The sequence below is a fragment of the Culex quinquefasciatus genome, chromosome 2 (genome assembly GCF_015732765.1).
Source record: "Culex quinquefasciatus strain JHB chromosome 2, VPISU_Cqui_1.0_pri_paternal, whole genome shotgun sequence".
Classification (NCBI taxonomy): domain Eukaryota; kingdom Metazoa; phylum Arthropoda; class Insecta; order Diptera; family Culicidae; genus Culex; species Culex quinquefasciatus.
Genome location: NC_051862.1, coordinates 121,168,167 through 121,193,010, shown reverse-complemented (window position 1 = coordinate 121,193,010; position 24,844 = coordinate 121,168,167). Strand labels below are relative to the sequence as shown.

General features: G+C 43.6%; 3 protein-coding genes across 3 annotated transcripts; 1 reads left to right on the top strand and 2 right to left on the bottom strand.

The window, feature by feature from the left end:
* The first annotated feature begins 3,590 nt into the window (after positions 1-3,590).
* On the top strand, positions 3,591-7,295 carry LOC6034112 (transcription elongation factor SPT5). Its single transcript, XM_001844429.2, has 2 exons — positions 3,591-7,088; positions 7,164-7,295. Exon 1 carries the CDS (start codon positions 3,710-3,712, stop codon positions 6,971-6,973), a length of 3,264 nt encoding a protein of 1,087 aa, XP_001844481.2. The 5' UTR covers positions 3,591-3,709; the 3' UTR covers positions 6,974-7,088; positions 7,164-7,295.
* Positions 7,296-14,646: 7,351 nt separating this feature from the next.
* On the bottom strand, positions 14,647-24,369 carry LOC6034110 (PC4 and SFRS1-interacting protein). Its single transcript, XM_038255642.1, has 9 exons — positions 24,136-24,369; positions 23,961-24,016; positions 23,594-23,741; positions 16,657-16,728; positions 16,056-16,542; positions 15,856-15,993; positions 15,612-15,793; positions 15,430-15,556; positions 14,647-15,366 (listed from the first exon to the last, which is right to left on the bottom strand). Exons 1-9 carry the CDS (start codon positions 24,214-24,216, stop codon positions 15,209-15,211), a joined length of 1,449 nt encoding a protein of 482 aa, XP_038111570.1. The 5' UTR covers positions 24,217-24,369; the 3' UTR covers positions 14,647-15,208.
* On the bottom strand, positions 21,248-21,901 carry LOC119767316. Its single transcript, XM_038255643.1, has 2 exons — positions 21,442-21,901; positions 21,248-21,374 (listed from the first exon to the last, which is right to left on the bottom strand). Exons 1-2 carry the CDS (start codon positions 21,783-21,785, stop codon positions 21,350-21,352), a joined length of 369 nt encoding a protein of 122 aa, XP_038111571.1. The 5' UTR covers positions 21,786-21,901; the 3' UTR covers positions 21,248-21,349.
* Positions 24,370-24,844: the final 475 nt, after the last annotated feature.

Sequence of the window (24,844 nt, the reverse complement as noted above, 5' to 3'; positions counted from 1 at the left end):
TTGTAATTAGTGATTTTATTGGACTTTACATCAAGTCATTGCCACAACAAGCATATCTTTCATTAAATTTAAAACAAAGAAGCAAATATTTATCTTATTCAAAAATAAACATTGGTCTTCAGTTACCAAAATAATCAGCATCCAATCCAAAATAAAAAATAAAAATAATGATCATCAATAATAACAACAATCCATAACAATCAAATTCAAAAAAACATTGGTCGTCAATTATAATAACAACAATAAAATTAAAACAACAAATTTGATTTCAATTACCAAAACAACAACTAAATTAAAAACAAATTATCTACCTTCAATCGCAAACTAATCCTCCATCAAATTCAAAACGAAATATTGATTTTCAATTTCCACAATCTTGTCAAATCCTTTGTAAAATTTTAAATAAAATATTGATTTTCATCAATCACAAAAATAAGAAAAAAATTGAAGTTTAATTCGTAACAAAACATTGGAGTTCAATTTCCACAACAACAATTATTCATTGCATCAAATTAAAAACAAAACATTGGACGTCAATCAAAACAACAACAATCAAATCTAAAGCAAAAATGGGATTGTACAAAAACAATAAAATTTCGAGCAAATTATTTGCCTTCAAATTCCACCATAAACTTAGAATAAAACATTGGTTTTCAATTATCACAACGAAAAGCCAAACTTACTACTTCAAAACAAAACATTCGTTCCCAATATCACAACAACAAGCAAATCATTCATTAAATTCAAGACCGTCAATTATCGCAGATAGTTTTATGCCTTTCATCAATTTCAAATAACAAGTTCAAGCAAAAATCTACCTGTTTCAAAACACAGGCAAAACAACAAAGCGAAACTTTGGACCTGCATCCTGGCAGGTAAACAAAACTGTTGGATTTCACAACACAACAATTCAAGCAAAACAAATGATCTTTCATGACTCAAAAGGTTCGACTTACCGGACTGTGCCATTGTCGTGATCGGGGACTTTCTTTTATAATAAAAACACAGATATTTTGCAATTAACAAACAACACGTCTTATTCCACAGAAATTAACCACAAAACTGATTTGACAATCTTCATTCTCTCTTTCGCCGGCCGCGCGCATCTCGTTGTTTTCTCGCTCGTTGTTCTCTCTCGCAGCTCGCTAGCGCGCTCTCGCACTCAATCCACAATCAGCTAACAAGGCAATATTCATGAAGGTGCGCACTTTTTGTTGCGCTCTTAACTCTTATTTATGAATTATATCAATCTTATAATAAATACTCATTTAATAATTTATTACATATTCAATCCTGCAACCCATAATCCCTACACTGCCCATAATTGAAAATTCGGCTATTATGCCAAATCAAGTATACCGAGAAAAACGCGTTTTAGTGTTTGTCACAAAATCTCTGTCAAGGCAATTTCCCATAAGAGTGGCATATAAGCCGTTTGGTTTTTCGCATCGGCAGCCAAGTCTAAACACTATTTCAGTGAAATTCAAGTTCCAGAAGATGCGTTGGAACATCCTCTACCACCTGGTGCTAATATCTCGTTTTTGCCAAAAGTGGATATTAGCCGTTTTTTCAATGGTGGGCAGTTAAGTGTTATTTATGAACTTTTTGGAAGCCGGATCTCAGATATTACCTTGCATTACATTCTAAATGTGAGGAAGGCACATTTTTTTGCTACAAATTTGTCTCGATGGCAACACAAATTCAAACCTTTATGAAAAAAAACTATTTGTAAAGAATTTCGAGCAAATTTTAGATTTTTAGTTGACTTGATTACAAATTTATATACATTTTGTTTATTTTAAGTTAAGGACGTATTAGACTATCACAAATAATAAAAAACTAACAAACAGTTTGTTTGCCTATTACACTACAGCAAACATGTTTGGTAAACTTTTTGAGGAAAAGTTTGGACAAATTTACCCGCCTATGGACTTTTAGAAATTTTAAATAATCATGTTTTTTTTTTTATTTATATGAAAAGTATGTATTTAGCAAATCAAGCGTTGCCTTGGCGTTCTTTATTGCGAGATTCCTACTCGAAACTAGAGTTGCATTGTTAATTTGATTTGGTTAACCGCGGTGGATTTTCTTGAAATAATTCAAACTGTCAAAATTCTACCAAAGCATCTATCGGTGGATACTTTTCTACCACAGTTTTTTGTGTGATCAATGTGGTAGATGCTTTGGTGGATTTTTGACAGTTCGAATTATTTTAAGAAAATCCAGGGTGGTTAACCAAAATCAAACTAACAATACAACTTAGGCGTCCGAAGGCTTGATTGTTGAGGCAATTGCAAACCTCTTTTTACACATAAGGCTAGTACGCTGATCGGAAGGAAAGGGGTCAAGAAATGGCTTTACGAACAGCAGAACAAAGGAGAGAGAGGGATTTCTTGGGGCTTTTCTTGACCCTCTCTGGCTTGCTTTAGCTGCCGCTGCTGCCCATTTGATTTTTTTCTTGACCGGTTTCTTCCGAAGTGCGTATACCGCTATAAGCTTTTATCCAACCCTGGATTCGAACCGACGTCCTTTGGATTGGTAGTCCAACTGCCTACCAGCGACTCCACCGAGACAGGACCCAGGAAGACGACTTCTACACCTGGACTGAGCTAACGCCCTAACCTTTTGGGTTAGACCGGGGCCAACACTTACTTCCCCGTCCGACGGAAGGCGTAATCAGACAAATCTCGTCTCGAAAATTTCACCGGGGCCTTCTAGGATCGAACCCAGGCCGACTGGGTTAGAGGCAACCACGCTTACCCCTACACCGTGGGTTCCGGTTTTGTTTTATTTAGCATATACAAACTGGCAAACAGTTAAAAACTGCGATTTTGTTTGTTTGTTTGCCATAGTGTAATAGCTCCTTAAAAAATTACATTGTAAAAATTTGGACAAACAGTTCGTTTGCTTACAAACTTGTTTGCCAAACTCGCAAACTGCACTGAAAACCCAACCATGGTAGTTGCTGCCATATTGTAGGGTTAAATTGAGAACACGCACCGACGTATTTTTGCTAAAAACATTCCGTGCTTGGATTGACTGATTAACGCAGTCAGTTTTACTATGTCGAGAGCGGTATGGTAATTTTAACCCTCGATTATGGAGAGAATGATAATGATTTCGTATTAGCTACCATGCAATTTTGTGGAAGCATGGTACATTTTACCATATTTGCGTTTACTTTCACCAAAAAGCCACAGTTAATTTAATAAGCAGCATTTTTAGCAAATTTTCTTAAAACTACCATGGTCGGGCTTTCAGTGTGTTTGTCAATAAACTTTTCCGCTAACAATATGGCGAATCAGGAAAACTGTCAAACGCCAAAAATGTGCGTGTCTTGTCTAGTTTGTTTGTTTGTGATAGTCAAATTCATTGGTTGAAACAAATAGTTTTGAGTTGAGAAAAAAACCTAACCAACGAATTCGTACTGTACATCTACAGATTTATGAGCAATCGTGCAGACATTTCATGAACGATGTACAGGAAAATTCCTAACATTTGACACGTTTGGCAACCCTGCCCACGCGTCATCTCTCTCCTCTCTCTCTCGCTCTTTCACCGCGAGTGAAGCATTTTTATTTGGAAACGTCATTCAATTTTCATCCCTCGGTTCGGTCGGTTTGGAGTCGCGTTTTTTCGTCTTCGAAATTTAGCGAAAAAAAGTGAATGTGGTTGCTGCCGCAGTTTGGAAAGTGATTTTTACAGAAAAATGTCGGACAGTGGCAGTGGCTCGGACAATGACAGTGTGGTGTCGAATCGGTCCCGCAAGAGCGGCGGATCGAACCGTTCGCGGTCCGTGTCCCGTTCGGGTGGTTCGCGGTCAGTTTCCCGGTCGCGTTCCCGCAGCGGCGGCTCGGCGAGGTCGCGCAGTGGCTCGGGTTCGCGGTCCGGGTCCGATGTGGAGCAGATCCGGATGAAAAAGAAGCGCAAGATTTCGGCGGGCTCGGACGAAGAGGATGCGGAGGAGGAGCAGGAACCGGAAGGGGAGGATTTGGACTCGGAGGAGATTGAAGACGATGAGGATGATGATCGTCGCGGGGGGAGGAAGAAGAAGAAGAAGGAACGATTTGGGGGATTTATTATCGACGAAGCCGAGGTGGATGATGAGGTGGACGAGGACGACGAGTGGGAGGAGGGAGCGCAGGACATTGGGATTGTCCCGAACGAGGTGGAGGAGTTTGGCCAGACGGCGCGGGAGATTGAAAATCGTCGTCGTGGCACAAATTTGTGGGACAACAAGGAGGATGAGATTGAGGAGTATTTGCGGAAGAAGTATGCGGATGAGTCCGGGCGGAAGCACTTTGGCGATGGCGGGGAGGAAATGACCGACGAGATTGACCAGCAGCGGCGACTTCCGGGGATCAAGGATCCGAATTTGTGGATGGTCAAGTGTCGGATTGGGGAGGAGAAGGCTACGGTGCTGCTGTTGATGCGGAAGTTCCTGACGTACTCGAATACGGATGAGCCGCTGCAGATTAAGTCGGTGGTGGCCCCGGAGGGTGTCAAAGGGTACGTTTATATTGAGGCGTACAAGCAAACCCACGTCAAGGCAGCTATTACGAACGTGGGAAATTTGAGGATGGGTATTTGGAAGCAGGAGATGGTTCCGATCAAGGAGATGACGGACATTTTGAAGGTGGTCAAGGAGCAGACTGGGTTGAAGCCGAAGCAGTGGGTCCGGTTGAAGCGTGGTATCTACAAGGACGATATTGCCCAGGTGGATTACGTCGATTTGGCCCAGAACCAGGTCCACTTGAAGCTGCTTCCTCGAATTGATTACACACGGTTGAGAGGAGCTCTGCGGACGACGTCGTCAGAGAATGACGAAAACAAGAAGAAAAAGAAACGACGACCGGCGGCCAAACCGTTCGATCCGGAAGCAATCCGTGCGATTGGCGGAGAAGTTACGTCCGATGGTGACTTCCTTATCTTTGAGGGAAATCGTTACTCCCGCAAGGGTTTCCTGTACAAGAACTTTACCATGTCGGCGATTCTGGCCGAGGGCGTCAAACCAACGTTGGCCGAGTTGGAGCGGTTCGAGGAACAGCCAGAGGAAATCAACATTGAGCTGGCGGTTTCGTCCAAGGAGGATACCAACTCGACGCACACCTTCTCCATGGGTGACAACGTAGAAGTCTGCGTGGGCGATCTGGAAAATTTGCAGGCCAAGATCATTGCCATCGACGGGGCGCTTATTACGGTGATGCCGAAGCACGAAGATCTTAAGGATCCGTTGATCTTCAAGGCGTCCGAGTTGCGCAAGTACTTCAAGACGGGAGATCACGCCAAGGTTTTGGCCGGTCGTTACGAGGGCGAAACGGGTTTGATTGTGCGCGTTGAACCGCAACGGATCGTGCTGGTGTCGGATTTGACGATGCACGAGTTGGAGGTGCTTCCGCGGGATCTGCAGCTCTGCTCGGATATGGCAACCGGTGTCGACTCGCTGGGACAGTACCAGTGGGGAGATTTGGTCCAGCTGGACGCACAAACCGTCGGCGTGATTGTACGTCTGGAGCGGGAGAACTTCCACGTGCTGGGAATGCACGGCAAGGTCATGGAATGCAAGCCGACCGCGCTGCAGAAGCGCCGCGAGAATCGTAACACGATCGCGCTGGATTCGGACCAGAATCAGATCCGTCGTCGGGATATCGTAAAGGTGATGGAAGGACCGCACGCTGGTCGGGATGGGGAGATCAAGCACTTGTACCGCAACTTGGCGTTCCTGCACTCGCGGATGTACACCGAGAACGGAGGTATTTTCGTGTGTAAAACCCGGCATCTGCAGCTGGCCGGTGGCAACAAGACCCAGGGAAATGCCCTGATGCCGATGGGTCAGTTTGGCTTTATGTCACCCCGAATTCACTCGCCGATGCATCCATCGGGAGGTCGTGGTGGTGCTCGGGGCGGTGGCCGTGGAGGAGGTCGCGGTGGGGCGAATCGCGTCAGCCGGGACAAGGAAATTCTTGGCAAGAGTATCAAAATTACCGGAGGACCGTACAAGGGTGCCGTCGGAATTGTCAAGGACGCGACCGAAAGCACGGCTCGCGTTGAACTGCACTCTTCGTGTCAAACCATCTCGGTCGACCGGAACCACATTGCCGTGGTCGGATCGACGCCGAAGGAGGGATCCGTTTCGAGTTACATCCGTACTCCGAGCCGTACGCCAAGTGGCAGCTACGGTGCCCAAACACCGGTCTACTCGGGCTCGAAGACACCGCTGCACGGATCGCAGACTCCGTCGTACGACGTGGGCAATCGTACTCCGTACGGTTCGATGACTCCGTCCCACGATGGCAGCATGACTCCACGTCACGGCGCCTGGGATCCAGCGGTCACAAACACCCCTGCTCGAAGCAACGACTTCGACTTTAACATGGAGGAACCATCGCCCAGCCCGGGCTACAATCCGAGCACGCCCGGTTATCAGATCAACACGCCGTTCGCTCCGCACACCCCCGGAAACATGTTCAACACGGAGAACTACAGCCCGTACCAACCGAGCCCCAGCCCAAGCCCATCGCCCTACCAGGTCAACTACATGGGTACTCCGTCCCCGAGCGGATACTCTCCGGCCACACCCGGAGCGCCCCAATCACCGTACAATCCGCAAACACCCGGCGCCAGCCTCGATTCCCAGTTTGGCGAATGGTGCACCACGGACATTGAGGTCGAAATCCGAAACCACGACGATTCCGATCTGGCCGGCCAAACCGGCTTCATCCGGACCGTCACCAGCGGCGCCTGTTCCGTGTTTCTGCCCGAGGAGGATCGCGTCGTTACGGTGCTGAGCAACAATCTGGAACCGGTCGTGCCGACGGTGGCCGGCGATCGCTTCAAGGTCATCTTCGGTGACGAGCGCGAAACGCTGGGCGAGTTTCTGTCGCTGTCCAGCAACAAGGAGGCCATCGTGTCGATCAACGGCAAAAAGAAGCTGCTGCCGCTCAACTACCTGTGCAAGGTCAAGTTGGACTAGGCGCGGTGCGGCGGAAGTTTGGACATTTGTAAATAGTTGTTGTTTGCTATTGACACCGAGGACTATGGATTTACTGTTCTGTAAAATTTATTCATTTTTATTTCATTAGCTTAAGGTGAGACGGGATGGAACTCCGGTTATTCGGTATAACTTACAGTATTGTTTCTCTCTCTCTCTCTATTGCTTCCAGATTATCTCTCACTGACGACGGACGTGGAAGCAAAGGAGGAGGAAATTGGACCGAGCAACTGCATCTGCAACGGACCGTCCTGCATTTGCTGTATAGACTTTAACATGACCTACATCGATCTCGGTGGACCAGGTTTGTGTCCTCGTCACTCCAATCCCTCTGATATGTTTTCTAAAACAATCTCACTTTCTACCCTAGGTTGCGTCCGGCTAAAGTACCTCTCGGCCGAGGAGGGCATCGCGTTGAACGTTTCGTACGGGGACAGTGTCCTGCACAGCCAACGAGTCAAGGGTCCGGACCCAGCGCCCACCTGCCTCAGCATGTTTGCCCGCCTTGCCCAGATGTGCGCCCGCTTCAGCGAGCTGCTGCCCACCGATGACGGTCTGCGCGGCTGCCTCCGCCTTGAACCGATGCTGCTGGGCGAAGTTCAAGTCGAGCTGCCGCTCGGTTGCTTCCGCATGAGCCCCAAAGGAGTGGTGCTGATCAAATCGTCCGAGGAGGAAATCAAGGAGCAACAGCCCCAGGAAAGGTTTGTGTTCTGTGCGAGTTTTTTTTCAAATGCAACTTCATACAACCTAACGTTTTTCCCCAGCGTCGAACGGGTAAACACCGAAAAGAAGCAGGAGGAAGAAGAAGAGCAAGCCAAACCGGCCCCGGCCGCAGTCGCCGTTCCCGCGACGGCAAACGCCACCTCGCCGCTGTCGCTGCTGGACAACCTCTCGACGGCGGACATTTTGGCCGCGGTGAGCGAATCGACCGACGAGGGTATTGCCATGATCTCCAGCTGGTTCGGGTTGGACGTGAAGAAGGAGTTGGCGGCCGCCGACGCGGACGATGACGAAAGTGCGGTGGAAACGGGTGCGAAAGAAGGCGCCGAGAAGAACGAAGCGAGTGATAGCAGGAAATGAGATGTGTTGTCGGTTGGTTAGAATGCGAGAATGCGATGTTTGATAAACAGTTTGCTGACCACAAAGTCTACTGATATAGTATTTAGTGTAATGTTAGAAAGATAAATCATCCATATGTAGAATAGGTTCGTCTGATAGTGATATGAGAGTTAACTTTAATTTGAACGAATAGAATTTTTTACAATCACAAAATTAAAAAATCTCTTTTCTTTTTTGGTAACTCACAATCCTTTTCCTAAAAAACATTACAAAGGAAGTGTGCCATTACCCTTCAGCCACACTTTTTTCTAATGTTGGTACCACTGTGTTGGTACACAGTTCGAACACTGTGTCACGTCACGGTGCACTGGACGATAACGTTCCCATGTCACGATGATGTTGAAAATTGCCCGAACTGCTTTCAGCTCAGACGGCGTTGTCGATCCTTTCTCGAAATGAACCAGGTACAGTTGATCACGATACTTGATGTCCTTGTTGTGTCTCGTCATCTTGAAGACTTCGATTACGTTCAACTTAAGAGTTTTGAGCTCTTCTTTCAGCACACTCACATCCATGTCGTACAGGCCTCGGAGGACCTGTTTCATTAGGGTGTAATATCAAAATCGATTTTCCAGCACAGCAATTTTCCAGTTCCTTTTGGGGTCCTAAACAACTCCCCAAAGTTTGGGAACGATTGGTTTAGTCCTCACTTTGCGCAAAGCGATTCAATTTTCCATATAAATTTGTATGGGAAAAACCATTTGTTTGGATTTTGATATTTATAAAATCCACGTTTCACGCTGGGGACCATCCATAAACCACGTGGACACTTCAGGGGGGGGGGGTATGGCGATTGTCCACGATCCATACAAAAAGATTTATTTTGTATGGACAATTGTCCACGAAGGGGGTAACAGATTCCTAAAAAAGTGTCCACGTGGTTTATGGATGGTCCCCTGTACTAAAACCGGATTCATATTCGGATGCTCTGGAAGGTGCTCTACAACTTTTCCGAAGAGAGTATGGTGCTAACTTGCTCCTAAAAAAAGATACAGCGTGTTCAAAACTCGTCTAAAACGTGTTTTTTGCGCCAAAATCACGTTTTAGACGAGTTTTGAGGACGCTGTATCTTCTTTCAGGGACAAGCTAGCACCATACTCTCTTAGGGAAAGTTGTAGAGCACCTTCCAGAGCATCCGAATATGAATCCGGTTTTAGTACAGCGTGAAACGTGGATTTTATAAATATCAAAATCCAAAAAAATGGTTTTTCCCATACAAATTTATATGGAAAATTGAATCGCTTTGCGCAAAGTGAGGACTAAACCAATCGTTCCCAAACTTTGGGGAGTTGTTTAGGACCCCAAAAGGAACTGAAAAATTGCTGTGCTCGCTGAATTTGTACAACTTCATTTTTTTCCATACAACCATATTACACCCTACTGTTTCATGGGTCGTTTACCTGGATCGTCATGGCTGTAGTATTCAATCTTTGTGTTGTTCAGGAAATCCCGAACGTAGTTGTAATCCTTTCTGGTAGGTAGCAGAATTTTGAGTCCATCAGCACACAAGCGAATGGAAGCTCGTGAAGCACCAGATTTGATAAACCCGGTCAGCCATTTTCGCACCGATTCCGATGACGATGTTTTCACAAAAATGGGTGGCACCTTTTCCCGTCGTTCAAATTCTTCTTTTTCGCTCACGTCAACAGGGAGGGTAGCGAACTGTTTTTCAGGCGAATTTTGGGGTCCTTGCTTAAACTGCCTGGCTTTGCAGGTAGCGCATCGGCATTCTTTTGCTTCTTCAAATCTGTCGATCCTACTGGTGAGGATTGCCTCTTTTTCTTGCCGTGAGAATTTTTTTGCATTTTTTTGGTGTGTGAGGGACGCACGTCTGATTCGTTTCTCTACTAATCGCAGACTCCAGCCCAGCCACTTTTCGTGGGTGATCGCGCAAGCAACACACTTTGTCAGATAAACGTATTTCCTAACTGGTTGTATAACCAATCCGCTTCGTTATCACAACTTGTTCTACAACTCCTGTGAACTTGAAAAAGCGCACTTTTTTTATTGTATAACTTGCCAGAAAAAGATGCATGTTATCAGAGTAAGTTGTACAAATGTATTTGACAACACTGTGCTATCTAACAAGAGATTCAACGAAAAAAGGGGGCGTGGTTTACGGCTGTGCTGTCAAATCAAAGCACACACTGGAAAGGAAAGTTAGATAGAAAACAGCTGCCTAACCGTCGACTAACTTACATGTAAACAAACGTTTCCTATTAGAATTTCAATCAACGACCAAGCTAATAAAAAAAGTGCGCTTGTTTCTGCAAGATTTATTTAAAATAATTCGAAATCGAATTTAAAAAAAGAAAAACAATCATGGCGCGCATGTGATTTGTGTGAAATTCCCTGCATGGTGAACTTTTAGAAATTCCTTTTTTGATGAACTTCCTCTTTCCCAAGATTCGATCCGACGACTTCGACGACTTGTTGTTATCTCCACGGCAGGTCCAGGCGCTCTTCCGCATTGCTCCACGGGGCTTCATAATAAATGAGCTAACCTAATCGTCAATAAGAAGGTTGCTGTCTGCTAAAGAACGAAGGCTGTCATTGGAATTGAAGTTATATAAGTTTGTTTCAAGTCAGTTTTTATAACTGCATTATATAACTTTGTTATAACAAACCGTTTCAACTGTCATTTCGATTACCGTACCACGGAGTAATGTTGAAAATCGGTTCGATTTTGATTTGTTGTTTTCTCCATCATAAACTCTATAAGCTGATAATTTTTGTAGCTTTTACCAGTGACATGTTTACAAATCAATCGGTCAACAATTAAAACTATTGTAATCTTCAATGAATAAACATTATTGAAACTCTAAATTCCTCATGTACAAATTTACACCACCTAACAACACGCAATGTCAAGTTGAACATGTATGTTGAGCATCAGTTATATAATCTATTCTCCGATATCATTTGTGTAACAAAGCGAGAAAACCTAAGGTTATTTATAGAAAGGTTGGCCACGCCTATTTTCTAGAAGATGCCGTCAAATGACAATGTTGGATAAGCAGTGAAACAAACAGTGCAATATTGTTTTTATTCAACAAACTGTTTTCGAGTCAAACATTGCAGATGAGGGAACAGCATCTTGGCATATCAGCACTTGGACGTTCAATTACAGCTCATAAAAAGTGTTTGCGAGTAAAATAAAGTGATAAATAGGGGAACTATACCCTTTCTCAGCCTATTTCTATTATCGGCCTATCAGCACTTTGATCATGAATTACGGCTTTAATAAAGTGTGTTTGACTGTCCCAAAGTAATAAATAGCTCAAGTTAAAGTGAGCAAGCATCTTTTCATTGTTGATACATCTGAAAATGTTGATTTAATAGCGGAAAACGGCAAAAGTGATGAGAATTGGTCGAACGGCTTAGTGTGATTAAAATGGGTTAATTCCCCTAGCTCAATAGGAAGTGAGCAAGTAAGTTTTTATCAAAAGTGTTCCAACATAAATTGTTTTAATAGTGAAAATCAGCAAATTGGATGGAGTTAGGAGCGAGTGCATATTCCCTATGTTGTGTGTAAAAGTTTGGAAAAGAGTGAAGTTGACTGTGTTTTAACACTTTTATGGCACACATCTCATGAGTTACATAAGTCAGTTATACAAGTAGTGAAAGAAACTGATATTTAACTAACGTTGACATTTGTTCACGTATGTTGAACCAAAACAGCTATCTAACTATTATTCAACAATCGACAAGTTATGAGTGCTACTTGCGGCGCTTAAAATTTCGTCACAAATGGCAGACCTCGAGGCTCAGCCGATATTAGAAATTGCGTGGAGCCCAGTACATTCTCCTCAGATTAGAATAAATACACATGGGATACACATTTAATGCTTGTAAAAGGGATAGAATAACTTTTAGTAAAAGTCAAATTAAATATAAATGTACACAAAAAGCTGCTCTACTCGTTAGTGTACTTGATTTTAGTAAATTTCATGGAACATCCAGATTATCCAGCATCATTCAGACACGACCGCATAGTAGGGCATCATTCAGACACGACCGCAGTCTCCCAACTCCAAATAGGCATCCTTGACTGATGCCTGTGCCAGGAAACTACTACTTCTACTACAGTCGAATTTCTGGCTGTCGATCTTCTCGATATCAATATTGCCCCTGCTGTCAATAAATTTTTCAGTCCCTTCAAGAAGCATGCTTTGATTTTTTGTTCTATAATTGGATAACTCCCGCTCTCGACGGTCCCTTCAATATCGACAACGAGAGAGTCCACTGTACTACTACTTTTCGTGAGTGTTCGCAGGGGGATGGCGTCGCCATTTTTAGACCCCGTTTTCCACTTTTTCACATCGAAACCGACTACTTTATCGACTTCATTTTGCTGGGCGAGATAGGACGCCGTCTATTTTTAGACGATGACTCAGCACTTTTCCACTCTTGCACTAAAAAAAAAACCAGAAGGCAACACGATGTAACGTCACGTCCCTATTGGTAGCACTAAGCAGACCCAATAGAGTGCTGGAAGAAAAAAGAACTAAGCTGAAAATGGAAAAATGGGCGTGGCCCAATGCATTCTCGTCTGATTAGAGTACATTTTTGGCATATTTTTTTTTTCAAATGCTTGTAAAAGGAATATAATAACTTTTAGTAAAAGTGAAAATAAACAGAAATGTTCACAAAAAAGTTGCTCTACTCGCTGGTGCACAAGACAACTTACTGAACACATTTAGCGTCACGGTAGTTTATGAAACTCTGTGAAACATGTTTGAAATCAGTTTTAAATCTTTTAGTTCTTTACTGCCGTTCTACGCATAACTGTCCCATGTTCAAAAAAGTGCAACTGAGAAAAACGCGATTGAAATTTTTCGATCGATTTCTGTGTTTCTACGCATAATTGTCATATTCACCCTATGTGTCCTTTATCGCCCCAGTTAGCAGTTTATCACCCTTTTTTGTGATCCTCTTGCTATACAACAGGTAAACAACAGGTGCTTAGTAAAACTAATGATTCCGTGTAAGAAAATACATGGTGGGACAATTATGCGTAGAAGTTCAACGATGGGACAAACAGACTTGGTGTTGTTTTTGATGAGTTTCCGAACAAAGTACCAGATTTTATGTGTTTTTCTTAAAGTACACATCAGACTAAACTTAATCTAATCTAATCTAATCAGACCCTAGCGCAGCCAATCTTTCGAAGGGATCCTGGAGAGTGCCTTAGGTTAGATGACGCCTAGCACTCTTCTTGTCATTTATTAACGTTTGTAGTGCGCCATTGCATTAGAAATGCATTGAAACATCACAAGCGTTAAAGCGGCCAGGCCTACTGCGTAAAGCCGTATCGCAGAGATGACTCGTAATTGGGTTGAGTTTGAGCACTGAGTGTTCGAACAACAACACAATTCTGAATCGACAGGGGAGGAAGAAGCGTGGGGACACACCACCATACGCTCCGAGATTTTGGTTGTATTCGTTGGGAGCACCATGCTAAGAAGGTTTGGTACTCCGAAACCCTCTGGGATGGGACATTGTATTTCCACGAATGCCCTGGACACTATTTGCCGTGGTTATAGCGCCACAACTCGCTCTCTGTAACAGTATTCCTAATTCCAGTCCACGCTCACCAAGTCGTCATGGCGTAGTGGTTAGGCATTTTTGCTTACCAATCCAAAGGACGGGGGATCGAACCCCGCCTCGAGCGACTTTGATTTTTCGTTCATATTCATTATATCAGATTTCTATGTTCTTAACTTTCTCGTTGGGAGCAGATGGGCATCGAACCCAGCACCATTCGCTTACAAAGCGAACACCGTAACCAGTCAGCCACGGCCGCTCCTCCAATTACACATCAGACTAAACTTAAAAATGGCATAAAGTCAAAATCGTCAAAAACTGACATGGGACAATTATGCGTAGAACGGCAGTTTAAATGAACTACATTTTCGAGGAAGAAATTTTCCGTCGGTTGAATCGATTATCGAATCTTTTTTTATTTTTTAATACATGGGCCGAGACGTGTGGTAGGGAATTACAACGCCAACAAGTACGTGTGCTACAATACCTTTGTAATGTCGAACATGGCGCCTTAAATCGGATTGTTTCTGGGAATGTGGTAGACCCTGGAAACTTACGTCGAACTATGAGAATGTGAATACTTATTACTTACACAGGCTCGCTGCTGGTGCTGGAGATGCTTCCGAACGGGGGAAGCCATTTTGTACTCAGAATGATTGGAAAGAACAAAGTAGTAGTGGTATTGTCTGCCCAACGAGAAGAAGCCTAGCCCCGTTGATACTTATCGTGTCTAAAGGAACGTCATTCTGTGGGTCGTCGGTAAAATTTAATGTATCGCGAATCCCCGCGAACCATCGCCTATTGATGTCATGGTCGCAGCTGAGTGAATTCCTAGGAGATCCCGAACATGTGAAACGCTGCGCCGGTACTTGAAAGTCCAACAACAACAATCCTGATGACTTTTTGGTTGGTTTCTTGTCTAGTTTGCTTGTTTGCAAAAGTTCGAATCTCTATAAATAACATAAAACATCCAACCTTCAATATATTTATTTTTATTATCTTTCTTCTCTTAGTTTCATTTACAAAATTATTTCTTAATAAATTTAGCATTTTACACGGAAGCTGTCTGCTGCGCCACCATGATGGGTAAGTAGAAACAATAAAACTGTAGTTTTTAAGATTTGAAACAAATGAATTTGCTGGAATTAACGACAGAGACAGGGAGAAGATGAGCGTTGGCATCGTACAACATAAATCAACGTTCGATAGAACATACCGACAGTTCCCGGTGCAGAATTAGAAGTTAGAACAGTTGCTAAATGATCCCGTTGTGAGAATAAGAAGAGAAAGTCGAAACAAAACGTGCTAAACTCCAGTTTTTCTTCCTTTCATCCTTCCGTTAAATACTATTTTAATAGTAGTCCTTAGTAATCTAAAAAAAAAACGCTAACCATACTCCGAGCTCTTCCGAGTACGACCTGTCTGGACTCACTCTCTCTTAAATGTTAAAAAAAGATCGCTTTGTTTTTTTTTTCTTCTACCTCTCTGACACGACACAGAAGAAGATTGGGGATATCTTAACGGGGGGATTCGAGACTTCAGTAGGCTGGTTTACGTCTCCGTTAAACTCTCGCTCGCGGACTTGTCCGGACTGCTGCTGCTGCTGCTGTTGTCATTGTTCTTTTTGTCTTCCGCATCGGCTGCCGTCGCGCTGTTAGCATCTGTGCTGCACCCGTTCTTCTCGTCGTCGTTCAAGTTTTGCTCGATGTCTGGAAGATTTTCAAAAATGTTTAAATAAAGGAAATGCTTCAATTCTCCCCGCAACTACCGACCTCCTTCATCGACTAGTAAAAACAGCTCTTCCTGGCTGAGGTGCTTTGTGCGCTGCTGGAACTTGTTGACCTCCTCGCCGAATGCTTCCCAGAAGGGGACCGTTCCCTCCGGAACCGAGAACATGGTCTGAAAGGGGAAGATTATGTATTTGGCCTTTGAATGCTTATTAAAGAGCGCAAACCTTAAACTGATTGTAGATCTGCTCGGCCTTGGTTCGAATCTGCTGCGCCTGGAAGTCGAACTTGATCCGCTCCTCGTCGGCCATGTTCCAGGCCTTGGCGTTGCCCACGTACTTCCGCAGACGCTTCATGGTTTCCACGCAGTTGGGGTTCTTCTTGAGCATGGTGGGCGTCACCTTCAGCTCTGTGGACAAGTTAAGAAACGAATTTATTATTATTACCTATGTAGGTTAAAAAGTTTCTTACGTTGGTACTGTTCCATCAGCTCGACGCATTTCTCGGGATCTGCTTTGGCCAACCCAACGCACGACTTGATTTCCAAGTTGAGCTCAACCAGTTCACGCTCCAACTTCAAGAAGTAGACCCGTTCGCTCTCAATTTTGTCTACAAAAGCAGAAAACAGTCAAAACCAAGCTTCAACGTCAACTTCAAGAACCCATCCATACCAAACGGATTCGGCTTCTTAGCCGGAGCCGCCGCCACCGTCGGCGCAACAGCGGTTGGAGCGACCTTCTCGATCTTGGTCGTCGAGGTGGCCCTCTTCTTGGCCGGCGACGGCGCCACGGCCGGTTCTTCTTCCTCACCGTCCAGGTACCGTTTCGGCTTGATCTTGCGACCGCTGCGGCTGACCACTTCCGGTTGCGGTTCCTTCGCGGGACTCGCAACGGCGACTGCTTCGTCCTTCACCGGTTCATCCTTGACGGGGGCGGTCTTTTTGGGGGCCGCCGAGGGACTGTCGGCAGCGGCCGTCGCTTTCTTGCCCGACTTTTTGCTGGGTTCTTCTTTGACCGGCTTGGCGGAAGTCTCCTTGGTGGTGGTGGCAGCTGCGGCGACGCTGCTTTCATCGCCATTCTTGGTGTCGTCCTTTTCCGACTTTATGCTGCTGTCGACGACGGTTGAGTTGGCCGAGATGCGCGACGCGTTGAAGCTGGCCTGGAAGGATAGAAGCGCAACAGGTTAGCTTGGCGTTCGGATGTTGGGTTCATATTGTCGGGGGGGTCCTTAATTGTCGCTCATTGGCAATACGGCACATTTCTCTTTACTTGCCTCGGTCGTGTTCAGAGTATCGTCCGCCTTCGAATCATCGGCCGCGGCAGACGACGAGGGACCGGATCCGAGCTGGAAAAATGAGGAAGTTATGAGATATGGGATTGTTGTTTGTAACTTCAATTCAATTTTAAAAACATGTTTTCAATTTTATTTCGATTTTTTTGATATTCATACACCTGAAATGGCCTAACGACCTAACTTCAACAGCTAGGCCGGGATTGTGCCGGGATCGACTTTTTGTCTCCGCCACGACGAAAGACGTGATCACACATTTCACATCTCAAGAAATTGGAACACCAGGTTACCAAGATCGCTGTCGATCGCCTTAGAGACAACGACATGTGGCCAGAAGGTCGAAACTACGAGAGGTGTATCGTTTTTTGACCCATAGTCAACCCCACCGACGTTTTTTTTTTGTTTGAGGTTAGTCATAGACCAAACTACATCAGTAGAGTGTTAACAATAGAATGAATTTGATTTTGGACTGTCGTCCCATTACACCTTCGACTCCCGACTCTTCTATGATCTGATCTTCGTCGTCTCCCATTACTCTTCCTCGACGTGTTCCGGTACTTGACCGATTTCTCCACGCAACATCTTGATCCGCAGGTTCTGCTACGGCTTCGTAAGAATTTCTGCCAACATCTTCTCAGGCGGACAGTACATCGATTATCTCTTTCCTTATCTCTGCTCAATCTTGTTGCGAGCTAGGTGCTTGCTTTGATTGTCCTCTTAGATCGGCACAGTTCTTTTTCTTGATTCCGAACTCGCCCAGCAGTTTCTGTATCCAGATCAGCTCCTTGCATCATTCAGTCAGCGCTACCCGTTCAGCTTCCGTCGACGACAGCGCTACGCAACTCTGCTTCCGAGAGGCCCTGTCTGGACAAGAATCGATGTGCTAACGGTCCGGTCGGATGTGACCAGCTATGTACAGCAGACATCCGATCAAGCTCAGATAATCAGTGTTGTTGGGTAGCTGATCGTTCTACTGGTTCTGCTGTAGATAGGCTGGATCCAAGGGAATCTTCGATTTCTTGGCATCTTCCAAACCGAACCGACTTGCCAACTTTTTGATGTACTTCTGCTGGTTCAGCTTGAAACCATCGGCCGCTCGCTCAACTTCCATTCCCAGGAAATGCCCAGCCTTTGCCTGGGCGAATCCCAGGAACTTGCCATAAAGGTACGCTGAAGTCTTTAAATGTTTTTGACCAAACTCAAATTTGGAGATATTGAAAACGTTTAACTTGAAAATTGGCCAAAAAATGCCACTGCGATTTCTCGGAAATGGCTGATCGGATTTGGACACTTCCGGTTGCATTCGATCCCTCTTAGCTTCCGATAAGTCGCTATTGAAAGTCTTACCCGTAGCCCTTTCCTGTCAAAAGATATTTACGAAAAACGATTTGCAAACCTAAAACCGAAAAACAAAAAGCGATGAAAATTTTTCAAAATTGCTTCATTTTTGCATAACTAGGTAGTCTGGAATGTCCTCCATCTCTGGATGAAACGGGACAAAATCCAATGAAATTTGCCAAAGTTACAGCCACTTTAAGAAAACTGTTTGCATTTAGCCGCCTTCATATCGACTAAAACGAAGCCAAAATTAACAAAAATTTCGGCATGTTACACATTTTTGTAAAGCTCTTTCAAAGCCCAATCCACTGAGATACATATCTCGACGAATTATTAAGCTTAGTCGTTAATATCTGCGCTAGACTGCTATTTTTGACGATACCAATGCATTATCACATACTGGTTCGCTCATCCGGCTAAAAATCCCAGAACTATTATACTTCATTCGAAAGCATTTTTTATCGTGCTTCGAATGTCATCTTACAAAATAAAATTCCCTTTGTGAATCGCGTCCAGCATGCAAAGATTCCGCCGACCTCAAATCAGGTCCAGAATGGCCTCAAAAACGTCTTAGCCAAGCCAAGTCAAGTCAAGTCATTTCGGGAAATGACAATGTGTAATGTGTTCTTAGATACCTATCCATGAGCCATCGATCAACTCCGTTAGCGATACACTTTTCACCCCGGAATGCGAGAGAGGAAGAGAGTTTATGGAAATTATGACTCGTTCGAGCACTGCATTAGTTTTTACGTCGTGACAGCATTAGACAGTTTGCGTGCATTGTTTACATGGATTTTTTTCCCCTGGGGGGTAAGGCTAAGACCACAGTTGGTACAACTCGCAACATGGATTTTCGTCGACAGACCATTCGAGCATTCGATTTAGTAAGTCTATAGACTATATACTTTATAAAGTTATATGCTTTCTGTCAAAAAGGATTGCAAAGTTATTATTTTAAATCAAAGTTATTATTTCAAATCCATTTTAATTCCTTTGCGGTCGTATAAAGGATCATTGTACCGTGAAAATTAAGCTTTATCACTGTGAACAATAATATTAGCAATTTATTTGAATTTTAGAACTCAATCAACGAATCGTCTCTATATATACATGTACATTCTCAATACATTAATTTTGTATGAACCGAGAAGAGGAAGCCCCCATTCACCACTGTGGATTAAATAACGTTTTGCTTTCCTCACCTTACTGAGGAAAGGCTATAAAATCACACAAAAAACGAAATTCTTAATTTGACCTACTAGACCCACCTTCATGTATACATATCGATCGACTCAGAATCAGATTTTGAGCAAATGTCTGTGTGTGTGGTGGGATGTTGGTTAAAAAAAATTGCACTGAGTTATCTCGGCAATGGCTGACCCGATTTGGACCGTTTTGGTCTCGTTTGTTTCGTCTTGGGGTCCCATAAGTCGCTATTGAAAATGATAAAGTACTTCAAAAGTAATACCAAAAAATGATTTTAACAAAAGTCCGGAAGATTGTAAAAAGGGTAGTTTTTGTAAGAAACCTCGTCATGTTATTTATTTTTAGAAAGGTATTTGAAAGACATTTCCAACGAGTTCAGTAGATTGAAAATAGTTATAAGCACTTAAGTGTTATTTATGAACTTTTTGGAGGCCGGATCTCAGATATTACCTAGCATTACGCTCTAAATGTGAGGAAGGCACCAACCACCTAATGGTGGATTAAGTAACGTTTTTTTAATAAAACATAGTTTTATTAGCCAGGTCCGGTGGTACAGTGCTAAGCGTGGCAACCTCTCATCCCAGTAAGGCCTACACAGAAAAAAATATGTAAATTTACACAGCACGTAATTACTGTTTCTTATGTAAACTCACTCAATGTAATGTTGAAATATGATGTAAAGAGTAAAAAGTCATGGAAATTACTCCAATGTAAATCTAAATCTAATGTAAATCATGAATCTAATGGAAACGTTGAGCATGGAAACTCAAATCTGATGAATTTCTACCCGTGTTCGGCTTCCTGTAAATTCCTATTTAATGTAAATCATATATCCAATGTATTTCTGCCAAACGTTGACTTCAAAACTACCCGAACTAAAAATAGTAATATTTGGTTCTCTTTCTATCGCTCTCATATTTCGCTGACCCACTGCCTGAGCCTCGCCTTGAACAAGTTGATGCTTTAGCCGCTCGTTTATAAAATGCGAAGATGGCTCAGTCGGCAGCGGGTAGCAGCAGTAACACCGAACATCCTACCCATCGTCCGTTCGATTCCAGTTCAGCGTTATTCCACTTGGCCGTCGACGAGAAAGCGTCCCCTACCTGTGAAACAACTTTTTAAAATCATAATTTCCTTTTGCTGCCCGCTTCACTCATTTTAAAATAGAACATAGGCCACACCCTTTTCCTACTGCAATCCAAGTCGAGCTTCTCATTCCCATTGGCCAATCAGAATTAGTTGATTTGAACTAATGTAAATATCAAATCTAATGTAAATTCCAAAACTAATGTAAATTTTCAAAACTAATGTAAATTTCCAATGAATCTAATGTAAATTTCCAATGAACCTAATGTAAATATACATCATTTATCATGATACCTTTTGGTACATGATAAATAATGTAAATTTACAGAAATATTTTTTTCTGTGTAGGTTAAATCTCAGACAGACCATGGTGGCATTTTTCGAGACCTGATCACGTCTTCTATCTCATGGGGAAGTAAAACGTCAGTCCACTTGCGTAAAAGAGGTTTTGGGTGACCTTACACATAACCTTCGGACGCCTAGAAATGAGCAGAATTCTGCAACAGAGATCATAAAAGAACCGGGGGTCGTTACCGTGGATTTTGCTTTTTTTAGTTTTATTAGTCGTGAAAACATCAAGTAGATGGATCCATCGCGGGATCTTCTACCAATCGTCATAAAGATGATTCCAGCGTGGACCCCAGGGCTCTTCTCTTGAGTTTCGTCGGTTTTTCTGTTTCGTTTTCGCCGTCGTCCTCTGTAGAAATGTCCATTACATTGGACTGGACCACTATCTAATCTGCTGGTGTTGTTTGGTGATTTTCGACCGATGCAGTAGTAGTTATTTTTCCTCACACTTCTTCCCATGGTGAAATGGTTTTGCACAATGGCGGCAAGTTTTAACATGCTGGTTGTACAATACAAAACCAACGTCTCCCTCTACCTTAATATAGGAAGGAATTGGCTTCTCCAGAACCATTCGGACAACTCGAACTCCTATTGATTTGGTTGTAATCACCGTGGAATTTTTAATTGGTTAAATTCGCTTGGTTCTGTTCGGTGACAAGGAAAACACTATTTTCTTTTCTTGCGACGTTTCGACCTACTATTCTTCGGTCATCTTCAGACGCCTAAAACATAAACATTTATTTTTCTGGTCAATTCAAAGTTACAAAAAGCTCACAAAACACAACTTACAAAATGCAACGCAGCTTTCTTCTGTTGCTGCTTGCTACACCTCCTCTTGCATCGTCAGGTTCTGTATGTCTTGTTGTTGTCGTTTCCGTTCGTTGGCTGTAGTTAACCACAACGCTGTTGTACACACTGCTAAAAGCTTCACACTCTCTCTGCAAGTTCACAGTGTTCTCTTCCCCGGCAAGCTTAACGTGGAACATCTCCGCTATCTTCCTGCACGCCTGGTCATCAATTCGCTCCAAAATTTTACTCTTGTCAAAGTTGAAAAGATGACCAGCTTGCAGGGAGTGTTGTGATAGACCCGATTTTGGGTCGTTGTTTCTGACGTCACGTTTATGTTCCGCCATGCGAAACGTCAACCTTCCGTTTTGTTTGTCCTATGTAGGTTTTGCGGTCCGCACCGCAAGGAACCTCATACACTACGCATGTCTGCTTGCCTAGTGGGAGCGGGTCCTTCAATTTACTGAAGATCATGGTTTTCACTTTATTTTCTGGTTTGTGTGCTGCTTATGTTGTGTTTTCCCAGGATCTTGTTCAATTTCTCACTCAGACATGGGACGTACGGGGCCGACACAAACAACTTGGAGGAGGTTTCCTGCTCTTCTGCTTCTAGTGTGTTGTAGTGTTTGTGTACACGCTGTTGGAACACTTTGTCGATAAACCAGCGTGGGTAGTTGTTTACCTCCAAGATGGTCCTGGCTACCTTTAAAGCTTCCGGGCGGTAGTCCACGTCGGTGAGCTTGATCGCTCTGTCGGTTAGGGCTATCGCGGTGTTTCGTTTGTGCTGCGATGGGCTTTCAGAGAGAAAATCCAACTCTTCGAAACATGTTGCCTTGTCCTGGTTAAAAGCAAATCCAGGAATTTAAGCTTCCCATCCACTTTTTTTTCGATAGTAAATTTCAGTTTTTGATGGAAATTGTTGAAGACTTCAACAATCGCTGGGATATGTTCCTCTTTGGCCACGCAAAAGCAGTCGTCGACATACCTTCTGTAGTGTTCCAGCGTCACACCTTCTTCCTCCAGTCTGCGTATGCTCACCTGTTCCAGTCGCTCCATTACTACGTCCGATACGGCCGGAGAGAGTGGAGATCCCATCGGTACACCGAAATTTTGTGAGTATACCTTTCCCTGGTACACAAAGAAAGTCGAGTCTTACACAAGCTTGATCGCCTTCATGAAGCTTTCCTGGTCTATCGTAGTGTGCTGAGCGATCTCTTCCCACCTATCCTCCAGGCAGGCCAACGCGAAGTCCACTGGTACGTTAGTGTACAGCGACGTCACGTCTAGCGAGAACAGGATAGCTCCTCCGTTTGCAATGCCTGGGAAATATTCTCGCCAGGCTTCTCACCGAATGAATTTGACTTCCCCGTAGGCCTCGTTTAATTCGTTCGGCATGTGCGGCGACAAATCGTGTACGCAAACTTGGATGGAGTTGTCCTCCAGGAAAAAAAGGTAGCTATACGGAAGACTTGGCCTCTGCATCCTGCCTTGTGATAGAGGTTGAGGCCTAGGTCCGAAGCTTCCTCCGGCGATCCTAGCTCGATGATGATGTGGTTTCGGAAATTGTTGAGTTGTAGGTTTTTAGCTCGATTTAAGTTCAGTAGAAGCTCGTTGGAGATGAACTTTGAAACAAATGCGATGTCCGGTCTTAACGGCAAGACGTTATAAGCTATTAAGACCGAGTCAATTCTAGAGTTTTTTTAATGTCCTAAGCTATTGTGTTTCATATGTTTATAGGACCTTTTCAAATAAAACTCTAGAATTGTAAAAAAACTCGGAATTAAGTCATTAAGTCATCTATAGAGGATCTGGCCCAAGTAACGTAGTTCTACGTCATTCATGTCTATGATTTCTGGAGCAACACGAGAAAAGGGCGGATAAGCATTTTGACAGCTGGAACTATTTTGTCAATTCCGAGCCAACAGGTAACTTTTTCACAAAATTCGATTTGTTTAACAATAGCTGGCCTTCCCAGCTACCTTGTAACGCTGCGGGTTTTGTTAAATAATTACCTGTTGTCTCGGAATTTGCAAAATAGTTCTAGCTGTCAAAATGCTTATGCGCCCTTTTCAAATGTCGCTCCAGATTTTAGTTCGACTTTTTGAAAGAGCTTGTTTCCAAGCCTAGCAACCATACTCTCTCTCTCTCAACTTACCGCAATCGGACTCGGGTCTTCGCCGTTCAACGCCGACTCGATCTGGACAATGGCCTCCTTGAAGCCCTTCCGCTTCATGATCTTTTCCGTGGCATATTTTGCCTTGGTTTCGCTGTACGCGAACAAATCCTCCAACTTGATGTTAGCGCTGCAAGAACAAAAAAAAAAATCATTCATTAATTCCCATATTATTCTCCAGACGCGGAATCCATCTTAGATTTCTGTGTTGTTTTATTTTTCCTCCGCCTTGCGTCACTTCCTCCGACATTCCACAGCACACCAAAGTAAAAGAAAAATCGCAGTGACCACTGACGGAATTAGACGCCGTCCAATCGGAAAAAAATTCGCCAACTTGGATTATACTCACGTTTCCCCGGTGCCGTAAAAGTACACATTGTACTTGCTTTTCTCGATTTTGGTAATCTGAAAATGGACAAAATTGTTGAAGTTTCTAAAACTCGGGAAGAGAGGAACCAAGAGGGAGATGGAAAAAAGCAAAAAAAAAGGAAGCCATCGTTCCTCCCCGCAACGCGCAAAATTACCTTCGCGGGCCAGGGCGGGTAGCCCTTCACTTTGGCAAATACCAAGTCTCCGATTTTGAACGATTTTTTCGACGCCACCATGGCTGCTACGGATTGCGACGGTTTCCGGCTTGAAATGGGTCCTTCCGGTGGTGTTAAATCCGAATTCTGGGAGCGATGGTCAGCGGGTGATAGTGCGCTTGTTGGATTTGGTTCACACAATTTTTGATGCGATCGCGGACAGAAAAAACAGTGTTGCCAAGTGACTTTAAAAAAAAACGGCGTGACGTTTGCACATTCACTTTTCGACAGGGCATAAATTCCTGCTGCATGGGATTTGGGGGCACAAACACGCTTATTCAGACAAGTTGAAATTTGGCTTGAAATTTGACGGAGCATCTAGCCCTTTAAAAAAAAAAACTCCAGAAATTTAAGTCTAAAATCAAGCTAAAATTGCTAATATCAAGAGTTTTTGCCTTTCCTTACCTTACTGAGGAAAGGCTATAAAATCACTCGAAAAATGAACTTCTCAATTGGGTACTAAAGCCCTATGTCAATTTTTATGTACAACGGTAAAAACACGATTAAAACCATTTCTGATCACTATTTTTCATTTTAATGCAAAATTTTTTTTTGACAAGACAACATTTTTTCGATGGATCAACTATGGTCCCCTTGGAACGAGCTGTCAAGTAGGAACTTTTCTGTCAAGAAGGACCGCGAGGTTAAT

Coding starts and splice junctions, on each gene's coding strand:
- LOC6034112 (XM_001844429.2), top strand. CDS start 3,710: ATGTCGGACAGTGGCAGTGGCTCGGACAATGACAGTGTGGTGTCGAAT.
- LOC119767316 (XM_038255643.1), bottom strand. CDS start 21,785: ATGGCGGAACATAAACGTGACGTCAGAAACAACGACCCAAAATCGGGT. Junction 21,375..21,441: donor AGAAAGCTGCGTTGCATTTT/GTAAGTTGTGTT, acceptor TTTATGTTTTAG/GCGTCTGAAGATGACCGAAG.
- LOC6034110 (XM_038255642.1), bottom strand. CDS start 24,216: ATGGTGGCGTCGAAAAAATCGTTCAAAATCGGAGACTTGGTATTTGCC. Junction 15,794..15,855: donor GCTGATGGAACAGTACCAAC/GTAAGAAACTTT, acceptor ACTTGTCCACAG/AGCTGAAGGTGACGCCCACC. Junction 15,367..15,429: donor TTTACTAGTCGATGAAGGAG/GTCGGTAGTTGC, acceptor AAAATCTTCCAG/ACATCGAGCAAAACTTGAAC.